The sequence below is a fragment of the Salvia splendens genome, chromosome 17, assembly GCF_004379255.2.
Source record: "Salvia splendens isolate huo1 chromosome 17, SspV2, whole genome shotgun sequence".
NCBI lineage: Eukaryota > Viridiplantae > Streptophyta > Magnoliopsida > Lamiales > Lamiaceae > Salvia > Salvia splendens.
The window spans coordinates 2,635,542-2,654,540 of NC_056048.1; the positions used below are offsets into that span (position 1 = coordinate 2,635,542).

General features: G+C 36.6%; 1 protein-coding gene across 2 annotated transcripts; it reads left to right on the forward strand.

The window, feature by feature from the left end:
• The first annotated feature begins 1,704 nt into the window (after window positions 1-1,704).
• On the forward strand, window positions 1,705-18,777 carry LOC121773642 (protein MOR1-like). Of its 2 annotated transcripts, XM_042170535.1 has the most exons (54): window positions 1,705-2,057; window positions 2,227-2,332; window positions 2,441-2,564; window positions 3,049-3,128; window positions 3,226-3,403; window positions 3,493-3,557; window positions 3,829-3,911; window positions 4,304-4,389; window positions 4,481-4,594; window positions 4,722-4,841; window positions 5,050-5,152; window positions 5,740-5,876; window positions 6,235-6,300; window positions 6,382-6,499; window positions 6,604-6,641; window positions 7,087-7,158; window positions 7,299-7,409; window positions 7,512-7,617; window positions 8,532-8,644; window positions 8,742-8,829; window positions 9,042-9,142; window positions 9,646-9,753; window positions 9,841-9,946; window positions 10,059-10,138; window positions 10,223-10,369; window positions 10,456-10,531; window positions 10,622-10,746; window positions 10,982-11,092; window positions 11,175-11,324; window positions 11,410-11,484; window positions 11,585-11,666; window positions 11,779-11,900; window positions 11,973-12,074; window positions 12,193-12,267; window positions 12,569-12,664; window positions 12,744-12,845; window positions 13,154-13,255; window positions 13,420-13,602; window positions 13,693-13,804; window positions 13,962-14,038; window positions 14,114-14,193; window positions 14,801-14,863; window positions 15,011-15,134; window positions 15,756-15,878; window positions 15,955-16,032; window positions 16,144-16,302; window positions 16,406-16,564; window positions 16,676-16,773; window positions 16,886-17,042; window positions 17,131-17,247; window positions 17,352-17,447; window positions 17,570-17,641; window positions 17,910-18,201; window positions 18,283-18,777. In XM_042170535.1, the coding sequence occupies exons 1-54, from the start codon at window positions 1,898-1,900 to the stop codon at window positions 18,510-18,512; spliced, it is 6,048 nt and encodes a 2,015-aa protein (XP_042026469.1). In that variant the 5' UTR covers window positions 1,705-1,897; the 3' UTR covers window positions 18,513-18,777. The 2 variants fall into 2 exon arrangements, with proteins under 2 accessions (XP_042026469.1, XP_042026470.1); XM_042170536.1 differs by lacking the exons at window positions 1,705-2,057; window positions 2,227-2,332; window positions 2,441-2,564; ... (2 more) ...; window positions 3,493-3,557; window positions 3,829-3,911 and having other exon boundaries at window positions 4,753-4,841.
• Window positions 18,778-18,999: the final 222 nt, after the last annotated feature.

Genomic DNA, 18,999 nt, shown 5'->3' on the forward strand with positions numbered 1-18,999 from the left:
AAGTCTCTTCCTCAACAAGACACAACTGACATTATTCTTTATTTCTACCGCAGCAAATATTCAGTTCAACCCCTCTTCTTACTCAAATTTTGATGATTTACTCTTTAATAACCTAAATTTGGTGCGCGCTAATGACCGTTTTAAAAATAATTGCAAATTTTGGAAGTGGAGAAAATATAAAAATAAGAATTTGAGAAAGTGCTTAAGCCTTCCCTTGACTGCGTCCGCCCATGTTTGTAATGTTTTTTTTTTTTAATTTTTTATTTTTGTTCCTTTCTTTTTTTTAGCCCTACTTGCACGTCGGCTAGTCGCCCATGTTTGTAATGTTAACATACTAGCCTTTTTTCATGGGCCTACCTTACACGGCCCATGCCTTCACCCAATCTTAATGACCCAACAACTAAATTAGTCATGCAAACTAGATTAAATTATACTACCGAATTTATTGTACTATTAAAAAAATATAACTTAGTAAATATTAATTTTTCTGATACTGAATATATTACGAGACAAGTGGTACTTATTTTTTTGTATACTATTATCAGTGACTATATATACATGTATGTGTTTACAACCATTTTGCGATAAAATAATTTGTTACTTTACTTGTATATGTACTTTGAGATGAGAATAAATGAGTATGAAGTAATATGAATTACATCTGAAATACATACAATTTATAACATATAAAACATCTGAAATACATACAATTTATAACATATTTATATGTCTATATTATCACTATAGTTTTAAACAATAAAATGAAAATTAATGAAATGAGATATGAGTTTTTTAATTAAAGAGTTAATTGTTTGATCTACTAGATTGTTACTCCACATGATTAAATATTAATTCTAGACAAAATCTTTTACGCGCGCTCTTATAATACACATAGATCTTCCTAGTAGTGTCGACCTGCATGCGATTTATATATTTTCTTAAAAAGCCGTATGAAAAGAGAGAAGCTTCATGAGATGCTACCTTTGTATCGTTCACAACCTCCCACCGCCGCTTTCGTGACTCGTGCACCGCTTTCCTGCCGTTGTCTCCACTCTTGCCGACTCTTATGCGACTCCCTCCAATTTATATAATGGACTTAAATCGAAAATCCAAAAATTTTTAAAATTGCAAATGACAAGTGTTTCCCAATTGCATTACCTCGGTCTTTCATTAGCTAAAACAAATGACTAAATCATTAAAAATAGAGGATTGAATCAATAAAAGCTAATGATCATATTGAATGTCGCATATCATATATTCACCTCCTATATTTTCCTCTTTTTTTTAATGGATGATGAGACAAGCTGCTAACTTTTTAATGGAAAAAAATAAATAAAAGATTTTCAAAAAATCATAGCGGCAGCTTACCTATCTTATTTTATTAAGGTGGATTAACAAATGCAATAATTCCACCTCAATTTTAAATTTTTTAACCATAAAAAAATTTTGAATTCCAAATATTTTAATATAGGCCCCGCTCCAATCCTCTTCAAATTACACCGCTCAACCACCCACTCGCCCGCACGCGTTCTTCGTAATCCTAATCGCCCAGCCTCCTTACACCTGGCAACATCCGCCACATATACGGCCACGATTCACTCGTTGCTACACGCGCTCATGTTCGAATCTAGCCCTCCATCTGCCCCGAAACGTAAAACATAAAATTAGCCCTCTCTGTCTCTCTCCTCTGTTTTGTTCTCTTTTTCGAATGTGTGAGAGAGAAAATATATTAGTTTCGCACCCACCCACGCACCCCACCTCCCTCCCCCACACTGAACCCTCGCCGGCACTAGCCTGAGTGTGGCGAATCAATCGCCGGAGATTCCAGCTGCGAAATCGCGTCGTCATTCGGTGCCGGATTTGATTGAGGTATTCATCGTCGGTAAAAGTATAGGAAATGTCGGAGGATGAGAAGCTGCTGAAGGAGGCGAAGAAATTGCCGTGGGAGGATCGGCTGGCGCACAAGAATTGGAAAGTTCGGAACGATGCGAATATCGATTTGGCCGCCGTTTGCGACGGTATTACAGATCCCAAGGACCCGCGCCTTCGTGAATTCGGTGAGGATTTTGATTGTTTTGCGAGATAGATCTAGTTTGTTTTGTGGCTGTTTGATCGGGCCTAGTTGATCTAAGGAAGGATACGGCGAATGCGGAGGTGTTAATGTGGTTTGGATTACTGCAGCTCGTTGCTCTTCCTTTTGGCCTAATCCTGGCGGTTTTTTGTTAGGTCCGTTTTTCAGGAAGGCGGTGGCTGATTCCAATGCACCGGTGCAAGAGAAGGCTCTGGATGCGCTCATTGCGTTTTTGAAAGCTGCAGATGCTGATGCTGGGAGGTGAATTGTTTTTCTATAGGACTTTGTTTTTGAATTCAACTGAATTTGTTTTGAATACTGCTGAATGAGCTGCTCATTGAGTTGTTAATGGTTTGATTTCGGTTGCAGATATGCGAAAGAGGTATGTGATGCAATCGTGACAAAATGTCTGACTGGAAGACCCAAAACGGTGGAGAAGGCACAGATATCATTTATGCTTTGGGTGGAGTTGGAGGCTGTTGAAGCTTTCTTGGTACCTATCAAATCAATAATCTGTTTACATTCAGTGACTTAATTTGTTCTTCTCTTCTGCTTATGTAACAATGTCAAGTATATATCTGGCTCGTAGATGATCAGTTGTCTAACTCATCCCATTGCATGCCACCTTTGTCCGATTAGGTGTGTAAATATCAAATTGATAGTATTACTACGAGGGATGTAACAAAAACTCAGGCTAAGATATCTTTGCTGGTACCTCACAAATCAGGTCATCATTCATGAGAAATACTAATAGTCCTCTTTATTCTGGCTAGATCATGTCTACAATGCATGGTTTCTGATAACTTTAACTACTCGTTTAGTCTATATGCTTAATTGCTTAGTCTTTTCAATGAAAATGAAAAACTTCCCTTATCACATCTGATATGTATATTTGATGCATCTACAATCTGCATTGTTTTAGATGATGAAGTTGTGCTTTGATATTCCTAATTGGTTAAGCAATGTCTACTTTCTAGGATGCTATGGAGAAAGGCATTAAAAATAAAGTTGCCAAAGCTGTTGTACCTGCGATTGATGTCATGTTTCAGGCATTAAGGTGGGTTATTTATTAGTCTATTTTTTCTTGTCATTTCTCAAGCAAAATGCCTCTATTTCCTCCTGAATTACCATGACATTTCTGTGGATATTGTCAGTGAATTTGGGTCAAAGATAATACCGCCAAAAAGAATATTGAAGATGCTTCCTGAACTTTTTGATCATCAAGATCAGAATGTTCGTGCTTCTTCGAAAGGGCTGACACTAGAGCTTTGCCGTTGGATAGGAAAAGATCCTGTCAAGTCAATATTGTTTGAAAAGATGCGAGATACAATGGTATTCCAATTTCAGATTTGTGTTAGATTCTTCTTTCCTACATTTATGCTGTTTATGTCATTGTTTTTTCTTGTTCTCTTATAATTAAGAAAAAAGAGTTGGAGGCTGAGCTTGGTAATGTCACTGGAAATGCAAAACCAACCCGCAAAATCAGGTGATTCTTTCTCTCAATTTTACTGAGGTATTGATACTCTGTCGTGCTCTCCTGTCACTGATATTTGTTTTTTTTAATTTTAATTATGCAGTGTTCTTAGTACATTGATATAGTGAATCTTCCTTTTGTAAGAAAGTTATGTTGCATATTTTGATGATCACTCTGACGTCAGTGTTTGAGAGCATTTGCAATGTCTTTGTAGTCGATTTGATAGTTATTGTTTTAAGTGCTAATAGTTATTGTTTTAACTGTTGCATTTTCTATTCGTCAGGTCTGAGCAGGACAAGGAGCCCGAACCAGAAGCTGTTTCTGAGGCTGTGGGTTCTGTACCCACTGAAGAGAGTGTAGCCGATGGTATGTGTACTCTGAAATCATTTTGGTATTTGAACTATGTTTCTGGCCTATATTGTAAAGTCCCCACTTATTGTTTTGTATTTGAACAATGTTTCTGGCCAAATTCAATATTGTAAAGTCCCCACGTAGCCTAGGATCGAGGCAATTCAATGCTGCCTCTTACTTTTGCAGAATCTGCCCACCCCCTGGCCTAGCCCAATCCTGGATCAGGTTCTAGGTTTTGCGTGAACCACAATTTTGTACGCAACACTGATTCCCGCCCAACCATCTTAAGCTATAATAAATGAAGCTGGCTTTGTAAATGATATTGCTATTGTACCTTCATGTTTTTTTTACCTTAGTGGCTTAGTTTTATGCTGTCTTTTACGAGTCTAAAATATCTTCCCTATCAGCTCCTCAAGAGATAGATGAGTATGACCTGGTGGATCCAGTTGATATATTGACGCCTTTGGAGAAGTCTGGATTTTGGGAAGGGGTGGTAAGTGGCCTGTCCTTGTCATTTACCCATAACAAATATTCAAAAAGTTATTTGATGTAGCCTTTTATTCATACTTTTTGTATTTTTTCAGAAAGCTTCAAAATGGTCTGAGAGGAAAGAGGCCGTTGCTGAACTAACCAAACTTGCATCCACCAAAAAGATTGCTCCTGGAGATTTTTCAGAAGTATGTCGAACATTAAAGAAGGTATGCTATGGTTTCCTTGACCACAACTCAATCCAGATTTTTCTTGACTTCATGCAGAACATATTGTTTGTGTTAATATCTTGACCATGTAATTGGTGTTGCCTGCACAACATTTTGAATTTTGCAGCTTATCACAGATGTAAACATTGCTGTTGCAGTTGAAGCAATTCAAGCACTGGGCAACCTTGCTAGGGGTCTGAGAACCCATTTTTCGGCCAGTTGTCGCTTCTTATTGCCTGTACTACTGGTTAGTCCAGTACCATGTTATATATTTTTTTTGAAATTACAGTTGCAAAAATCCCCCAAAATGTCATCTTTATGTTTTGCGATTCTGTCCTTTACTAATTGGAATTGGAATAGAGCCGATACCCTACAGCCCTTAGAGTTAATAAGATATAATCTGTGAGTTTTGATTATTGCTTAACATGAGCTGGATCTTTGCTGACGATGTGTAGGAGAAATTGAAAGAGAAGAAGCCTACTTCAACGGAGGCCCTTACCCAAACTCTTCAGGCAATGCACAAGTCCGGATGCTTGAGTCTAACTGACACTGTTGAAGGCATGATCTACCTTTTTTTCAATTCTGAACTGTTGTTTAACCTCTGCATCTCATCATTTCCTTGTGCAGTTGTGCTTAGAATACATCTTGTTTGCTTTCTAGCTTTTTCCCCCTGCACTTTCCTGTTTTTCATTTTTTATTGTGTTTTATCATGTATTTATGTTTGTTCAAGCTTAGCTCATTCATCATCGTGTTGACTTCTATTATATAGGACATTTTAAGCAATTGCATTTTCCACAAATTTTCATGTATTTGCCTCAATCATTGACATCAAGATGTATAAGTCTCCTTGTGCTGCATTATTGATCACATGCTATCTGAAAGCAGTGTTCTCAGGCACTGGAATTATTGGTTATAAATTGCATAACATATAAATGTATTTTCTAATAGTTTCAGTTAACTGCTTGGAAATATGTATTCCGTAATTACCACAAAATTACCTAATTCGGCTTACCTATTGTTTGAACCAATAGATTATATGCATGGTTACTCAAGGTACAAAAAAGAAGATGTGGTCTTTATTTGGGTTCGTAATGAGAAAGTTTTTTCTACAGTTTTAATCCTACTGATTATTAGTCTTCCTGCAGATGTGAAGGTGGCAGTGAAAAACAAAGTTCCTCTTGTAAGGTCGTTGACGTTGAGCTGGGTTACATTCTGCATTGAAACCAGTAACAAAGCGGTCATACTTAAGGTTCACAAGGAATATGTTCCCATATGCATGGAGGTTAGTTAGTAGCATAAAGTGTTTTTGTCAACCATGCAGATTTATTTTCATATTTTTCAATCAATTACTTCTTTCACACCTTATATTGAATCAATAATAAGTCTCTGAATCTCATTGTTTGAATTGAGTAGCTCCGGTGTAAAAAAACTTCATATTTCATAAAGAATATGCCAGAGATGAGTTAGTGAGAAATATTCAGTTCTTGATTTTGTTTAGCTATATGTACATTGTTACTAAAAGCATGAACAATTTTGTGTTAAGCCACTACTCAAATAGTTTAATTTATCGTTGTAGTATCATTATGTTGGGCCATTAGCAACTTTTTGTGTTCTCTAAATTGATCTGTATGAATTTTCAGTCCCTTAATGATGGAACACCTGATGTGAGGGATGCAGCTTTCTCAGCTTTGGCAGCTATTGCCAAGGTAATTATTTCAAGGTTTTCCATCTACACCTCATTATAATTTTAACTGCCAATTTAGTAGTTTTGTCATTTCTTTTATTAGATGGTTGGTATGAGACCTTTGGAGAAGTCTCTAGAAAAGCTGGATGACGTCAGACAAAAGAAGTTATCTGAAATGATTGGGGGGTCGACAGGGGATCCTTCTACTCTTCCAAACTCAGGTTTGTTATCTGATTTTTGTTGTATACTGGGTAACTGAATTGTAGTAATATTTGATGATTTTTATAGGAGTATATTTTAATCTTTGTCATTACAATTCTCTCAGGTGTGGCTCAATCTTCTGGTGGAGTTGTGACCACAGGGGTAAATACTTACTTAGCATTTTTTTCTTATTATTGTGGAATGAGCTCATTGCGAAGTACTATGATTTCACTCTAATCTGAAACATAAAAGAGATCATGAAATTTAGAATCATTTTTTATAATCTTTTGACATTCACATAAAATTGATTAGTATCTTAGTCATCAGGGCCTAACGTATAACTTTGAAACCACATTTAATGATCTTAAATTTTCATGATTTTTATAAACTGTTCAGTAGCTTTCGATCTAGTTATATATGAAATCTTTGATTATATGATGGAGCACTTAGTCCTTTAATAAGTTTGTGTATCTGCGATTCCATATGCACTCTCCTGCTTCTCCTGAAATCATTGCTGATGTAAGTTGTGCCAGATTGCACTGTCAATGAGGTATGATGTGGACTGCTTTCATGTTGATCACGTGTTGCTTTCTATCGCTTTATGCAGGCCTCTGATTCATCATTTGTTAAAAGATCAGCAGCTAGCATGCTTAGTGGAAAGAAGCCTATTGCCGCAGCTGTAAGTACAATGTTAAATATTATTTTCCAAGGAGACGGATTACGAGCACCTATTCTAGACATCTAGCTACTTCACATACACATATGGTTAATCACTGTTGACTCTCCCTTTTTGCTTGTTGTATGCCAATCTTCTTTTAGCCTGCTGCCACTAAGAAAGCGGCGTCTGGAAAATCTAGTACCAACAAAAAGAGTGATGGAGGAGGACAAACAACAAAAGTTTCTAAGCCTGTGGAGCATGAAGATGTTGAGGTCTGAGCTGCTGATTTCTTTTTTCCCCTCTACATATTGTATGATGGCTGAATACATTATTAGGGAGATTTTTTTGATTAACTGACCCAGTTTTCTTTACAGCCGACAGAAATGAGTTTGGAAGAGATTGAGAGCAGATTAGGATCTCTTATTCAAGCAGAGACAATTACTCAACTAAAAAGTGCCGTGTGGAAAGAGCGGCTTGAAGGTTGGGGTTCAAATTACTGCTTGACTTTATTTGTGACAGTTGTATATTTAGGTCATATTTAGATGTGTTTTCCCCCTTATTTTGATTTTGCATCATGGGTTCAGTTTTCCTTCCCACTGTTTTGGGTGTAAACCTATTTCTCAACCATATACTTTGCAGCTTACAGAAAATAGTGATTGTGTGTTTGGTCTCTCAACTGAGATTTTGGACACAATATCATGCATCATAGAAATTTGTACGTTTGGCAACAATGTTATCTGGCTCTGATGCTGATGTATGCTTAGAAAAATAACTCTCGACCTGTGCATCAGTTTTGCAAGTCAGTTGGTGTCTTTTGATCATTTCATAGATCATTTTTCAATATAATTTTATCATTCTTCTTTTTTTCTTGAGGAATTTTCTATGCTCTTGTGGAAGAAATTGTTAGTTTTTCTATGTGTGGTTTTCCTTTTCTAGTTCCTAAATATTTTATAGGTTTAGCAACTTTATTATGGTATTGTTCTGTCTTAGTCATTCTTTCTCCAAAAATTACTAGTTTATGTAGACTTGGTTTGTATTTTTCTTCTGCTTTTAAGAAAAACCTTTATCCATTCCGTTGCCATTGTTTAACTGGGATAAATTTATCATGGATATTTGAAGCGAAATAGTATCTGAGGTGTAGATTAATCCTCATATCCTGCCTTTATATTTTTGATTTTCTTGATATTCTCTTTGCTTCATCCGGTGAATATTTAAATGCTCCTTTATTTATTGATCTTTTATAATAAGGCTAGATATTACTACATTATAATATACATATTATCTTTGGCTTTTTGATGTTAGAGTATTGCACGTATGTAATCAATTTATCTTTGTTATCTTGCTACTGTTAAAATCTGTAATCTGATTTTTGATTTATTAATTTTTTGTTTCAGCTATTGTGTCTTTTAAGGAGCAGGTTGAATCACAAACAGATTTGGATCCATCTGTTGAAATGTTGATCCGTTTACTTTGTGTTATTCCTGGCTGGAATGAGAAAAATGTGCAGGTGCTACATCCAGAAACTTATAATTTTTTTATAACTTATTTGTTTTTATGGACTTCGTGGACTACTGAACTTATCCTAAGCATTGTCTGTTGAGCAGGTCCAGCAACAAGTTATAGATATTGTCACTCACATTGCTGCGACAGCATCAAAGTTTCCTAAAAAGTGTGTTGTGCTTTGCCTTTCAGGTCAGGAACTTCTATAGTTTGGTGCAATCAGTAACTTGAAAATTTAACACTATGTTATAGCATTTCTTTAATTGGCTAAGTAGTCATTTCTTGCAGGTGTAACTCTTACATGTAGTTTTGAGATGCAAATGCTCATAGTTGTCTGATGTTCTCTGAGTTAAAATTAATAAGCTTTTGGTTATTTCTTACATGTGCTAGTTTTTACTTGATAGGTATTACTGAAAGAGTAGCTGACATAAAGACTCGTGCTCAAGCCATGAAGTGTCTTTCCACTTTTTGTGAAGCTGTGGGTCCTGGTTTTATTTTTGAGAGGGTAATTCCTTTTTCATTTGTATTTATTTATGCCCCTCAAGGCATAAATCATATATAAACAAATGAAAATTATAAGTAATATAATTAAATACATAAAAATATAGCAAATATATGAAAACACATTAAAACACAGCAAATATACAAAAACACATTAATATTATAAGTTCATAACCAAATTTAAGTTTGATAATTAGGGTTAGGGTCCAGGCTAGTGTCTCGTAGAGGAAAGTTGTAGAATGGAGAGAGAGAGAAGGTGAGAGTAAAGTCTGATAATTAGGGTTAGGGTTCAGGCTAATGTCTCGTAGAGGAAAGTTGGAGAATGGAGAGAGAGACTGGCTCTTTCAGATGGAATGTAAAGTTTGTGATATTTTAGACCAATTTTAAAGTTTATGGGAAATACCAGAATTAGGCCAAAGTTTGTGGTTTTAGGGACCAATATCCCAAGGTAATTTGTCATATTGAGAAACATGTTCGGATTTATTATTTCTCATGTGGCTCTTTCAGATGTATAAAATTATGAAGGAGCACAAGAATCCAAAGGTTCTTAGTGAAGGCCTGTTGTGGATGGTTTCCTCAGTGGACGACTTTGGTACTTCTCATATTAAGTTGAAGGTGCTCAACTTATTAATAAAAATTCTCTCGTTACTTTCTGACTTAGAGTCTGACTTGGTTTTAACATGAGTAATAATTGTTTTCCAGGATTTAATTGACTTCTGCAAGGATGTTGGATTACAATCTAGTGCAGCTGCAACTAGAAATGCTACAGTTAAACTGATCGGTGTCCTTCATAAGTTTGTTGGTCCAGGTGATACATTTTTTAATCTCAGCTTTCATATGTTAAGAGGGGGTTTATTGAATCATAATAGTCAGATGTTAAGAGGAATTAAGTTATTAACTGTTTTTTACTCTCCTTGAAGATATAAAGGGATTTCTGTCTGATGTTAAACCTGCTCTACTAAGTACTCTTGATGCTGAGTATGAAAAAAACCCGCACGAGGTAAATTCTTTTCGGTGTTAAACTGTCATTTTTCCCATGATCAGTTTGTTCTTCAGCTCAAATTATCAACATTACTCTTTGCAGGCATCTGCAGTTCCAAAGAAGGTTGTTAAAGTAACTGATTCCACATCATCTGCGGTGACTGGTGGCATGGATGGTCTTCCACGTGAAGATATCAGTGAAAAGATCACCCCTACTTTGTTAAAAGGCTTAGAGAGTTCTGATTGGAAGGTTTGTTTTATATATGTTTGTTAATCATCAAATCTGTGAATGGTTTGAGAGGGCATGCTGTTAATCTGACTTTATCTTCTGTCTAGATCCGCTTGGAATCTATTGAAAGCGTAACCAAAATTCTGGAAGAGGCGAACAAACGTATTCTGCCTGCTGGAACTGGTACGTTTAGGGAAAATTTTTAAATAACTATCTACTTTTCTATACATATAATTATCTATATGATATGCCCGGTTATCTTTCTTGCTTTAGGAGAATTATTTGGAGCTCTAAAAGGGCGTCTACATGACAGTAACAAAAATTTGATTATTGCCACTTTGTCCACTATTGGTGCTCTTGCGACTGCGATGGGACAGCCAGTTGAGAAGTCAAGCAAGGTACTCTCTTATACTATTAGTTATAGGTTTTATTAGGAGTCTCTTGCGCTAACTAACTGTGATATACAATCCCAATATTATAAATTTTAAACACTTGGGATCATTAAGCAAATCCTTAATTCCTAAAAGCCATCAGTTGTACTTTTAAATACCAAATTACAAATATTGAAACTCTTCTGTCATGCACATAGCTCCTGTGAACGCTTGATCATTTACATGAATGTGGCTCATGCAGGGCATTCTTTCAGATGTCTTGAAGTGTCTTGGCGACAACAAAAAGCATATGCGTGAGTGTACATTGAGTACCTTAGATGCTTGGCTTGGTGCTGCTCATCTTGATAAGATGGTCTGTAGTCGATTTGGAAAATAGTGTTTTTTGCCCTCCTACTTTGAGTATCCTTGATCTCATCATTTGTTGCTGTCTTCAGCTGCCATATGTTACAGCTGTTCTCACAGACGCTAAAGTAGGCGCAGAAGGGCGCAAGGATCTTTTTGATTGGCTAACAAGACAACTTGCTGGATTGGCTGAATTTCCTGATGCAATACAGCTGCTCAAACCCACTGCATCTGCCATGACGGTATTTCATTATGCAATTGGTTATTTTGTAGGTAGCTGCTTGTGTCAACTTTATGTCTCAGGTTTTTTCTTGGTTACCTCTCCAGGATAAATCAGCAGATGTTCGTAAAGCTGCTGAAGCATGCTTTAATGAAATATTGAGGGTTTGTGGACAAGAAACGGTATGAACATCCAAAATTTTTATTACTTGATTTAGGTTTGCTAACTCTGTTAGCCGCTAGGTGGCTATAGAACTAGTATCTTATATCTCTCCCCTTATAGGTTTCCAAAAATTTGAGAGATATACAAGGTTCTGCTTTAGCTATTATTAGCGAGCGACTGAAGCCATATGGAGCTTTTCTAGGTATTATGCCACTTACCATTAACTCATTCATCTCCTACTAAAAAAGATATAATGTTTTTCCACTTTTCCATATCAGTATATTGATTTTTTTTGTGCCACATATCCATCGCAGATAATTATGACTCTGGTAGATCTGTTTCATCAAGCATGACATCCAAAAACAGCCTAAAGACTGCAAAGCCAAATGGTCATGGCGACCGTGCATCTCGGCATGGAAGCAGAAATGCACCTTCAGTACGTTTTCTGTCGTTAATATCTTTCTTCTGAAACATAATGTATTTGTTAATTGATGTCCTGTTTATTTAGAGAGCTGTTCCTAGCAAGGGGTCCAGGCAAGAATCCATCTCGTCTGTTCAAGACATCAACATTCAGTCACAAGCTCTGATTAGTCTGAAGGATTCAAACAAGGTACATATTTATTTTTTTAGGGAAACAAAGTGCAATTATTTTGGTAACTGCAGGCTGCAAACATTTTGTATCTATGATGCAAACAAAGTAGATTGTAAACTTAGTGTTACTCTCGCAGGATGACAGAGAAAGAATTATTGTTCGCAGATTCAAATTCGAAGAATTACGTATTGAGCAAATTCAAGATCTTGAGGTTTTTGCTCTCTTTTAAGATTTCTTTATTAATGTTGTGCTCTTCAGACTTATGTTTGATCCTTTTTTGGTGTACTGTAAAGTGTCTGCTGTATCTTGGTTCTTTTAATTTATGGGATTAGCCTTTTCATATCATACAGGAGGCCGTTATACAACTTTTTAGAACTTTTGTGTGGCTTGTGTAATTTTTTGCATGTACAACTTTTTAGAACTTTTGTGTGGCTTTTGAAATTTTTTGCATGTGATGATATGTTACATTCTTTATAGATGTTAGTAAGTGATTTTGCTTACTTTTCAAACAGAATGATGTCATGAAATACTTCCGAGAGGATCTGCATCGGAGGCTCTTAAGTGCTGACTTCAAAAAGCAAGTTGATGGCATCGAGATGTTGCAGAAGGTTCTTTCAAAATAAATTCTAGTTTTGATTGTGTAACTTGAACTTTTCCTTTAACCTTCTGTTTGTTTGTGATATACAGGCTCTTCCATCCATGGGAAGAGAGGTGATTGAAGTATTAGATATCCTCTTGAAGTGGTTTGTGTTGAGGTTTTGTGAATCCAATACATCATGCTTACTAAAGGTAAATTGGATTTTATTAATTTCTGTTATTGTTTGTCAGATTGCCTGTGTGCTTGGCTGTCTGAATTTATCAAATGATATTTTTGAAAAAGGAATGAGTGGTAGCATATGTGATGAGTGTTATTAGAACATTTGTTTATTCATCTTGTTTGTGGAATTGCTAAAATTACAAATTGTTATTGATTCTCCAATATCTAGCTCTCTAATGATGTTACATGCTGTGAATATATAGGTCTTGATAATTCTTCTATCATATTTTAACCATCTTGAATCCTTTCTTGAATCTTGATCTTTTCTATCTTTGGTAAGGTACTTGAATTTCTTCCGGAGCTTCTGGATCTGTTGAGAAATGAGGGCTACACTATGACAGAAGCAGAGGCAACCATCTTTCTCCCTTGCTTGGTTGAGAAGGTAACTGATGTGTTATATGTGATATGCTTTTCTTTGTTGTTAAAATTTTCTGTCTGGAAGTCTATGGCAAATGATTCTGGTTGTTTTGAATTGAATTGAATTTCTTTTTTTTTTAAACGTAATATCTCAATCAGTATCCAATGTCTTATTCTCTTTTACTGCAGTCTGGGCATAACATTGAAAAAGTTCGAGAAAAAATGCGGGAACTGATGAAGCAAGTCATCCAAACATATTCTGCTGCGAAGACTTTTCCTTATATTTTAGAGGGTTTGCGTTCTAGGAACAACAGAACAAGGATCGAGTCTGCTGACCATGTTGGATTCTTATTAGATAACTATGGAGCTGAGGTAACAAGTTAGCCAGTCCTTCACTGCATTAAGTCTCTGATGCTTTGTTGTTTTTGTGTGCTATATCTTTCCATGTATTCCTCTTGGCAGATAAGTAGCCAGTTAAAATCCTTGCAAATTGTCGCAAGTTTAACTGCTGAACGAGATGGTGACACCCGCAAAGCTGCATTGAATACTTTGGCTATAGGATATAAGATTCTTGGTGAGCTTATAACTTACTATTGTTGGGTTGTTCATTTAAACTTTTTATATGGTATTCGTTGTTTCGTAAGCTAAGGAAGTTGTTGTGGCAAGTGAATGCATGGTTATTACTTTTGTTTTGAACATCGTCTTTCTTGATAATTCTGCAAATAATGTAGGTGATGATATTTGGAGATATGTTGGAAAGCTTACTGAGGCACAAAGAAGTATGTTGGATGATAGATTTAAATGGAAGGTCAGTAAGTTGAGGTTCATGTCAATATGTCATTCGGTTCTTCCACTAAACAGTTGTGTTTTTTTGGATCGTCAGGCACGAGAGATGGAGAAGAGGAAGGAAGGCAGGCCAGGAGAAGCTAGAGCTGCCCTAAGGCGCTCAGTGCGAGAAAATGTGTACGATTTTTCATGCACAGTTGCATTTTGTTTAGCCAAACAATGACTATTTCATGGACATATGTGTTTCTATTATTTGTCTAGATCTGACTAGGTCCAACTAAGTTTTCATGAAAAGGTGTGCCATCAACATCTTTCAACCAGTTCCTGGCTCAACCTACCTGGAAATCCATTATATATAGTATATACACTTGATAGTTATATGTTGGTTTTAGTTTATGAACTCCATTAAGTGAGGATATGAACATATGTGGATATACTAGCTGTTACTACTAACTGGAGTCCTAGTTTAATCTACCCATCATGTTTTTGTCCGCTTTAAGGCTCATTTCCCATTGAGGTTTAAAATTTCTTTTAGCGGTTAGAACTTTGAGCCATTTAATCTTGTGACAGAAAAACTGAATGAACAGCTTATGTATGTTGAAATTGCTGTTATATGTGTATACCCTAGAATATACTAAAATGATGGAAAGGAATGTCTTTGGACCCAAATCTATTCCAAGTTGTTCTCTGTCAAGGCAATACATTTATTGTAAAGTGTTGCGATGTTTTATATTTTCCTAAAATTGAAGGGAAAGATCATTAATGACCTCATTAATGCCCACAGGTCTGATCCAGCTGAGCAAAGCGGGGACTTATCAAGATCCATGGGCATCCCAACTTTCAATCGGTACTCAAACTTTTATGTACTGAATTACTAAGTGTCTATTATCAACACCATTATCCAGACTGAGTTGATATTTTTTCTTGAACCCACTATCTCATAATAATTTATAGATGTGTTTGCTTTCTACTAATTTGTCATTTTTTCTCTTAGGGAGAACTATGGCCTTCCTGAAATCCACACAGATAGACTGCCAATGCCGCGGGCTTATTCTGGTGTTGGCCTCACAGACTGGAATGAAGCTTTGGAAATCATAGAATATGGTTCTCCTGAACAGGTATATAAATAAATACCTATGCATGATGTGTCAAAATGTAGTTATCAAGTCTGATTGGAGATAGGGTAAAGATGAGGAATATTTTTCAATGGAATGCTTTTTCAAAAGATTAGGTATATCCTTGAAATATCTGTTCAGATTTGTTCATCGACGCATTTGAAAGAAGTTTTCCAAAGAACCAAATAATGTTATAAATTCTGAATATCAGTTATGGTGAATCAATAGTCTTCGAATCTCATTTAACTGCATAAATAACTTTTTGAATTTAGTTTGAAAGTTTGTATGTTACTGAGGAAGCAAATAGACTGCCCTTTTTTATATCTGACAAGACTGAGTGGTTGATAATGTTTAAAGAATTGCTTATCTGTTATGACCTTGGCATAGCCTTCTTATTTTGTATGTTCACGTGATCTCATATAATCATTTGTTTTTCCAATTTGTATTAGAGTTTTTCTTATTGCTTGAATTAGAACTTTGTTGATCTTATGTCTATTTTTTCTTCATAATTTTGTCTACTGACAATGTCTCCGATACTGTTTTGTGTGTCCAATGCTATTCCTATATTTATTTGGCCAATTATAGCTTTCTTTTGAGAAACTTATAGTTGTTTTTCGCCTGCAGGCTGTTGAAGGGATGAAAGTTGTGTGCCATGAATTGGCACAAGCAACTGCTGACCCCGAGGGGAGCACAATGGATGATATAGTGAAAGATGCTGATAGACTTGTCTCATGCCTGGCAAATAAGGAAATTATTCTGCTATTTTTTGACATACCTCGGTATTGCTTCCAGGAGATCCTCACAATTGTATCGCTTCTAGCAGGTTGCGAAGACTTTTGACTTCAGCCTCACTGGTGCCTCTTCAAGATCTTGTAAATATGTCCTGAATACTCTGATGCAGGTAAGTAGTCTGACCTTTTAACTAATAATGCCTAAAATTGAAGAGTCGTGTTATGATTTTGATTATTTGGGTGTTAATTGAGGTCTGAAGTTGTTATTACTTTTGTTGCAGACTTTTCAGAACAAGAGGCTTGCTTATGCAGTTAAGGAGATTACTCTTGATAGTCTCATCACGGAACTTTTGCTATGGCTTTTGGATGATAGGGTTCCACAGATGGATGATGGAAGTCAACTTTTGAGAGCTTTGAATGTTCTGATGTTAAAGATTCTGGTAACTATAATTGTAAAACTTATGAGGCAAGCATGGCTAGTTTTTCTCCTTCCTCTCTTCTTGTGAATATAATTGCCGTTGTGTGGCCGGATTGCACGTGCAGGATAACGCGGAGCGTACTTCATCATTTGCTGTGCTTATAAATCTTTTAAGACCTCTGGATCCATCAAGATGGCCATCTCCAGCATCAAATGAGTCTCTTGCAATCAGAAACCAGAAGTTCTCCGATTTGGTTGTTAAATGTTTGATAAAGCTTACAAAGGTATTATATCTTGATCTGTTTTACTGATGTTTGGTATTTCATCTGTAGTTCAATTAACCTCTCCCGTGTAAAGCCGAATCACTTAACCCCTCCAATATTCACATGAAACAGGTTTTGCAAAATACCATATATGATGTAGATCTTGATCGTATCCTACAGAGTATCCATGTATATCTGCAAGAACTAGGAATGGATGAAATTCGTAAGAGGTACAGTAAGTTAAACAGTTTTGATCAACATTTTAGGTGTGGCTTGGTGCCACTTTATTGTTGTTTGAACAAGAATGCGTGTTAATTAATTTTTCTTATGGAACGTTTGAAGAGCTGGAGCTGATGACAAACCACTTCGAATGGTTAAAACTGTTCTCCACGAGCTTGTTAAACTGCGTGGCACAGCCATCAAAGGTCATCTTTCCATGGTGCCAATTGATATGCAACCACAACCTATCATTCTTGCCTACATTGATCTAAATCTACAGGTATTTTTGGTGTATGCTTTATGACATGGTGTTTACTTTCATTATTTGCTCGCTAATTCACTATCATGCCCTCGATAATATTAAGCAGACACTCGCAGCTGCTAGGATGCTGACACCATCTGGGCCTGTTGGGCAAACTCACTGGAGTGACTCAACTGCCAACAATGCTGCACCGGCTACGCACTCTGCAGATGCTCAGTTGAAGGTACAGAGCTGTGTCTTTTGTTGGTCGTCATTTTTTTGTCTTTTGCCTTTCACCCCATTCTTCTCTCCCGTTTCTAAATCTGGACTTGATGTTTGCTATAACAGCAAGAACTTGCTGCAATATTTAAGAAAATTGGCGACAAGCAGACTTGCTCCATTGGTCTGTACGAGCTTTATCGCATAACACAATTGTATCCTCAGGTAAGCAGTGTATATAGCATGGGTAAATGACTTGATATATACTATATGGAGTATATATTTGTGATAGTGTGATAGTTCGTGTTATTATATTATAATTTGTATTTTCCTCAATCTTTTCCCAGGTTGATATTTTTGCTCAGTTGCAAAATGCTAGTGAGGCATTTCGAACATACATTAGAGATGGTTTGGCCCAGGTCTGCTCTGATTTACTTGCTGCATTCTGTTGCGCCTTTTATATGATATCCGTCAATTTCCTTGTTTCCTGCTTATTTTTCTATAGTTATTATCTCTTCGTATGTTTAGTTTATCTTTTTATAATTTGAGTATGTTTACGGGTCTTTAGTTAGTTAAGAGTTCTAACAGAGGCGGCGACGACGTATGATTTGTTATTTTCTTGTTCAGTTTATCAGTTAGTTCATTCTGTTGTGCCTTCTGTGTGTTCTGAATTTCATTCTTTTGCAGATGGAGAAGAATGCAGCTGAAGGTAGGACTCCTTCGAGCGTACCTCTGTCCACTCCTCCGCCAGCAACACTCAACCTTTCTCCTAGATATGGCGCTGTGCCTCCTGTGAATGCGGACCCGTTAAATGACTCGAGAAACATGAATGCAGGTGGTGAACCCCCAAATTTTTCACTACCGCCATCTTTTGCTGAAGACGATCATCGGCTTGTCAATGCCCAGAAAGCGTCGTACGATCCATCTGGGTTACAACAGAACTTTGACGAGCCCAGAAACGACAGAATGCCAATTGGTGGTTAGTCAAACGCATCGAATTTGTCTGCTTCTATTTCCAACCCAGCCTTATTCTCACCTAATTATTTACCCGAAACTGCAGTGTCAAATGGAACCCTAGACGCGATCAGGGAAAGGATGAAGAGCATCCAATTAGCAGCTGGCGGAGTGAATCCAGAATCAAGAAGCCGGCCATTGGTGCAAGTAAATGGGAACGTTAGTGAAGGGCATGGCACTATGCAGGGCGGGATACTACCTATGGACGAGAAAGCGCTATCCGGGCTTCAGGCCCGGATGGAAAGGTTAAAGAGCGGCTCATTCGATTCTATGTAGGTAGAGAGAGTATTCTTTCGTTATTGCGGTGAAGTATCCCTCGGGATGTGATATGCTCATTTTGTAAATGGAGAGTGTGTAAGTAACTACTATACGACATTTTCCTAGTATTATTACTATTACTATTATTATTGTGCACATTTTGAGGTTGCAGTAGCTCAGCGCAACCTCATGTAATTTTTGTTTCTAATTCAAGAAATCGAGAGAACATAACCCTAGTGTTGCAACTCGTGCTAGTCCAATGAAACTGATGTTTGTAAGTGAAGTGGTGTTTCTTATTTTTCTTCTACTGCATTGCCTCAACTCACCCAAATCTCGAAAAAGATAATACACCTTCGTATCACTGTAGTTGAGTCATTTATTTTTCATGTCGTTCAACTATAGTTGAGTTATACATTAGTACATTATTCTTCACTTCAGTTGAGTGATTCATTAAAATTGGTCGTCCTAGTATAGTTTGTTAGTGAAGTGGTGTTTCTTATTTTTT

Bases quoted from the DNA above. Each gene is read 5' to 3' on its own strand.
- LOC121773642 (XM_042170535.1), top strand. From the start codon at position 1,898: ATGTCGGAGGATGAGAAGCTGCTGAAGGAGGCGAAGAAATTGCCGTGG. The intron at 6,500-6,603 runs GTTTGTTATCTG...CAATTCTCTCAG, and splicing joins TTCTACTCTTCCAAACTCAG to GTGTGGCTCAATCTTCTGGT. The intron at 17,642-17,909 runs GTCTGCTCTGAT...ATTCTTTTGCAG, and splicing joins TTAGAGATGGTTTGGCCCAG to ATGGAGAAGAATGCAGCTGA.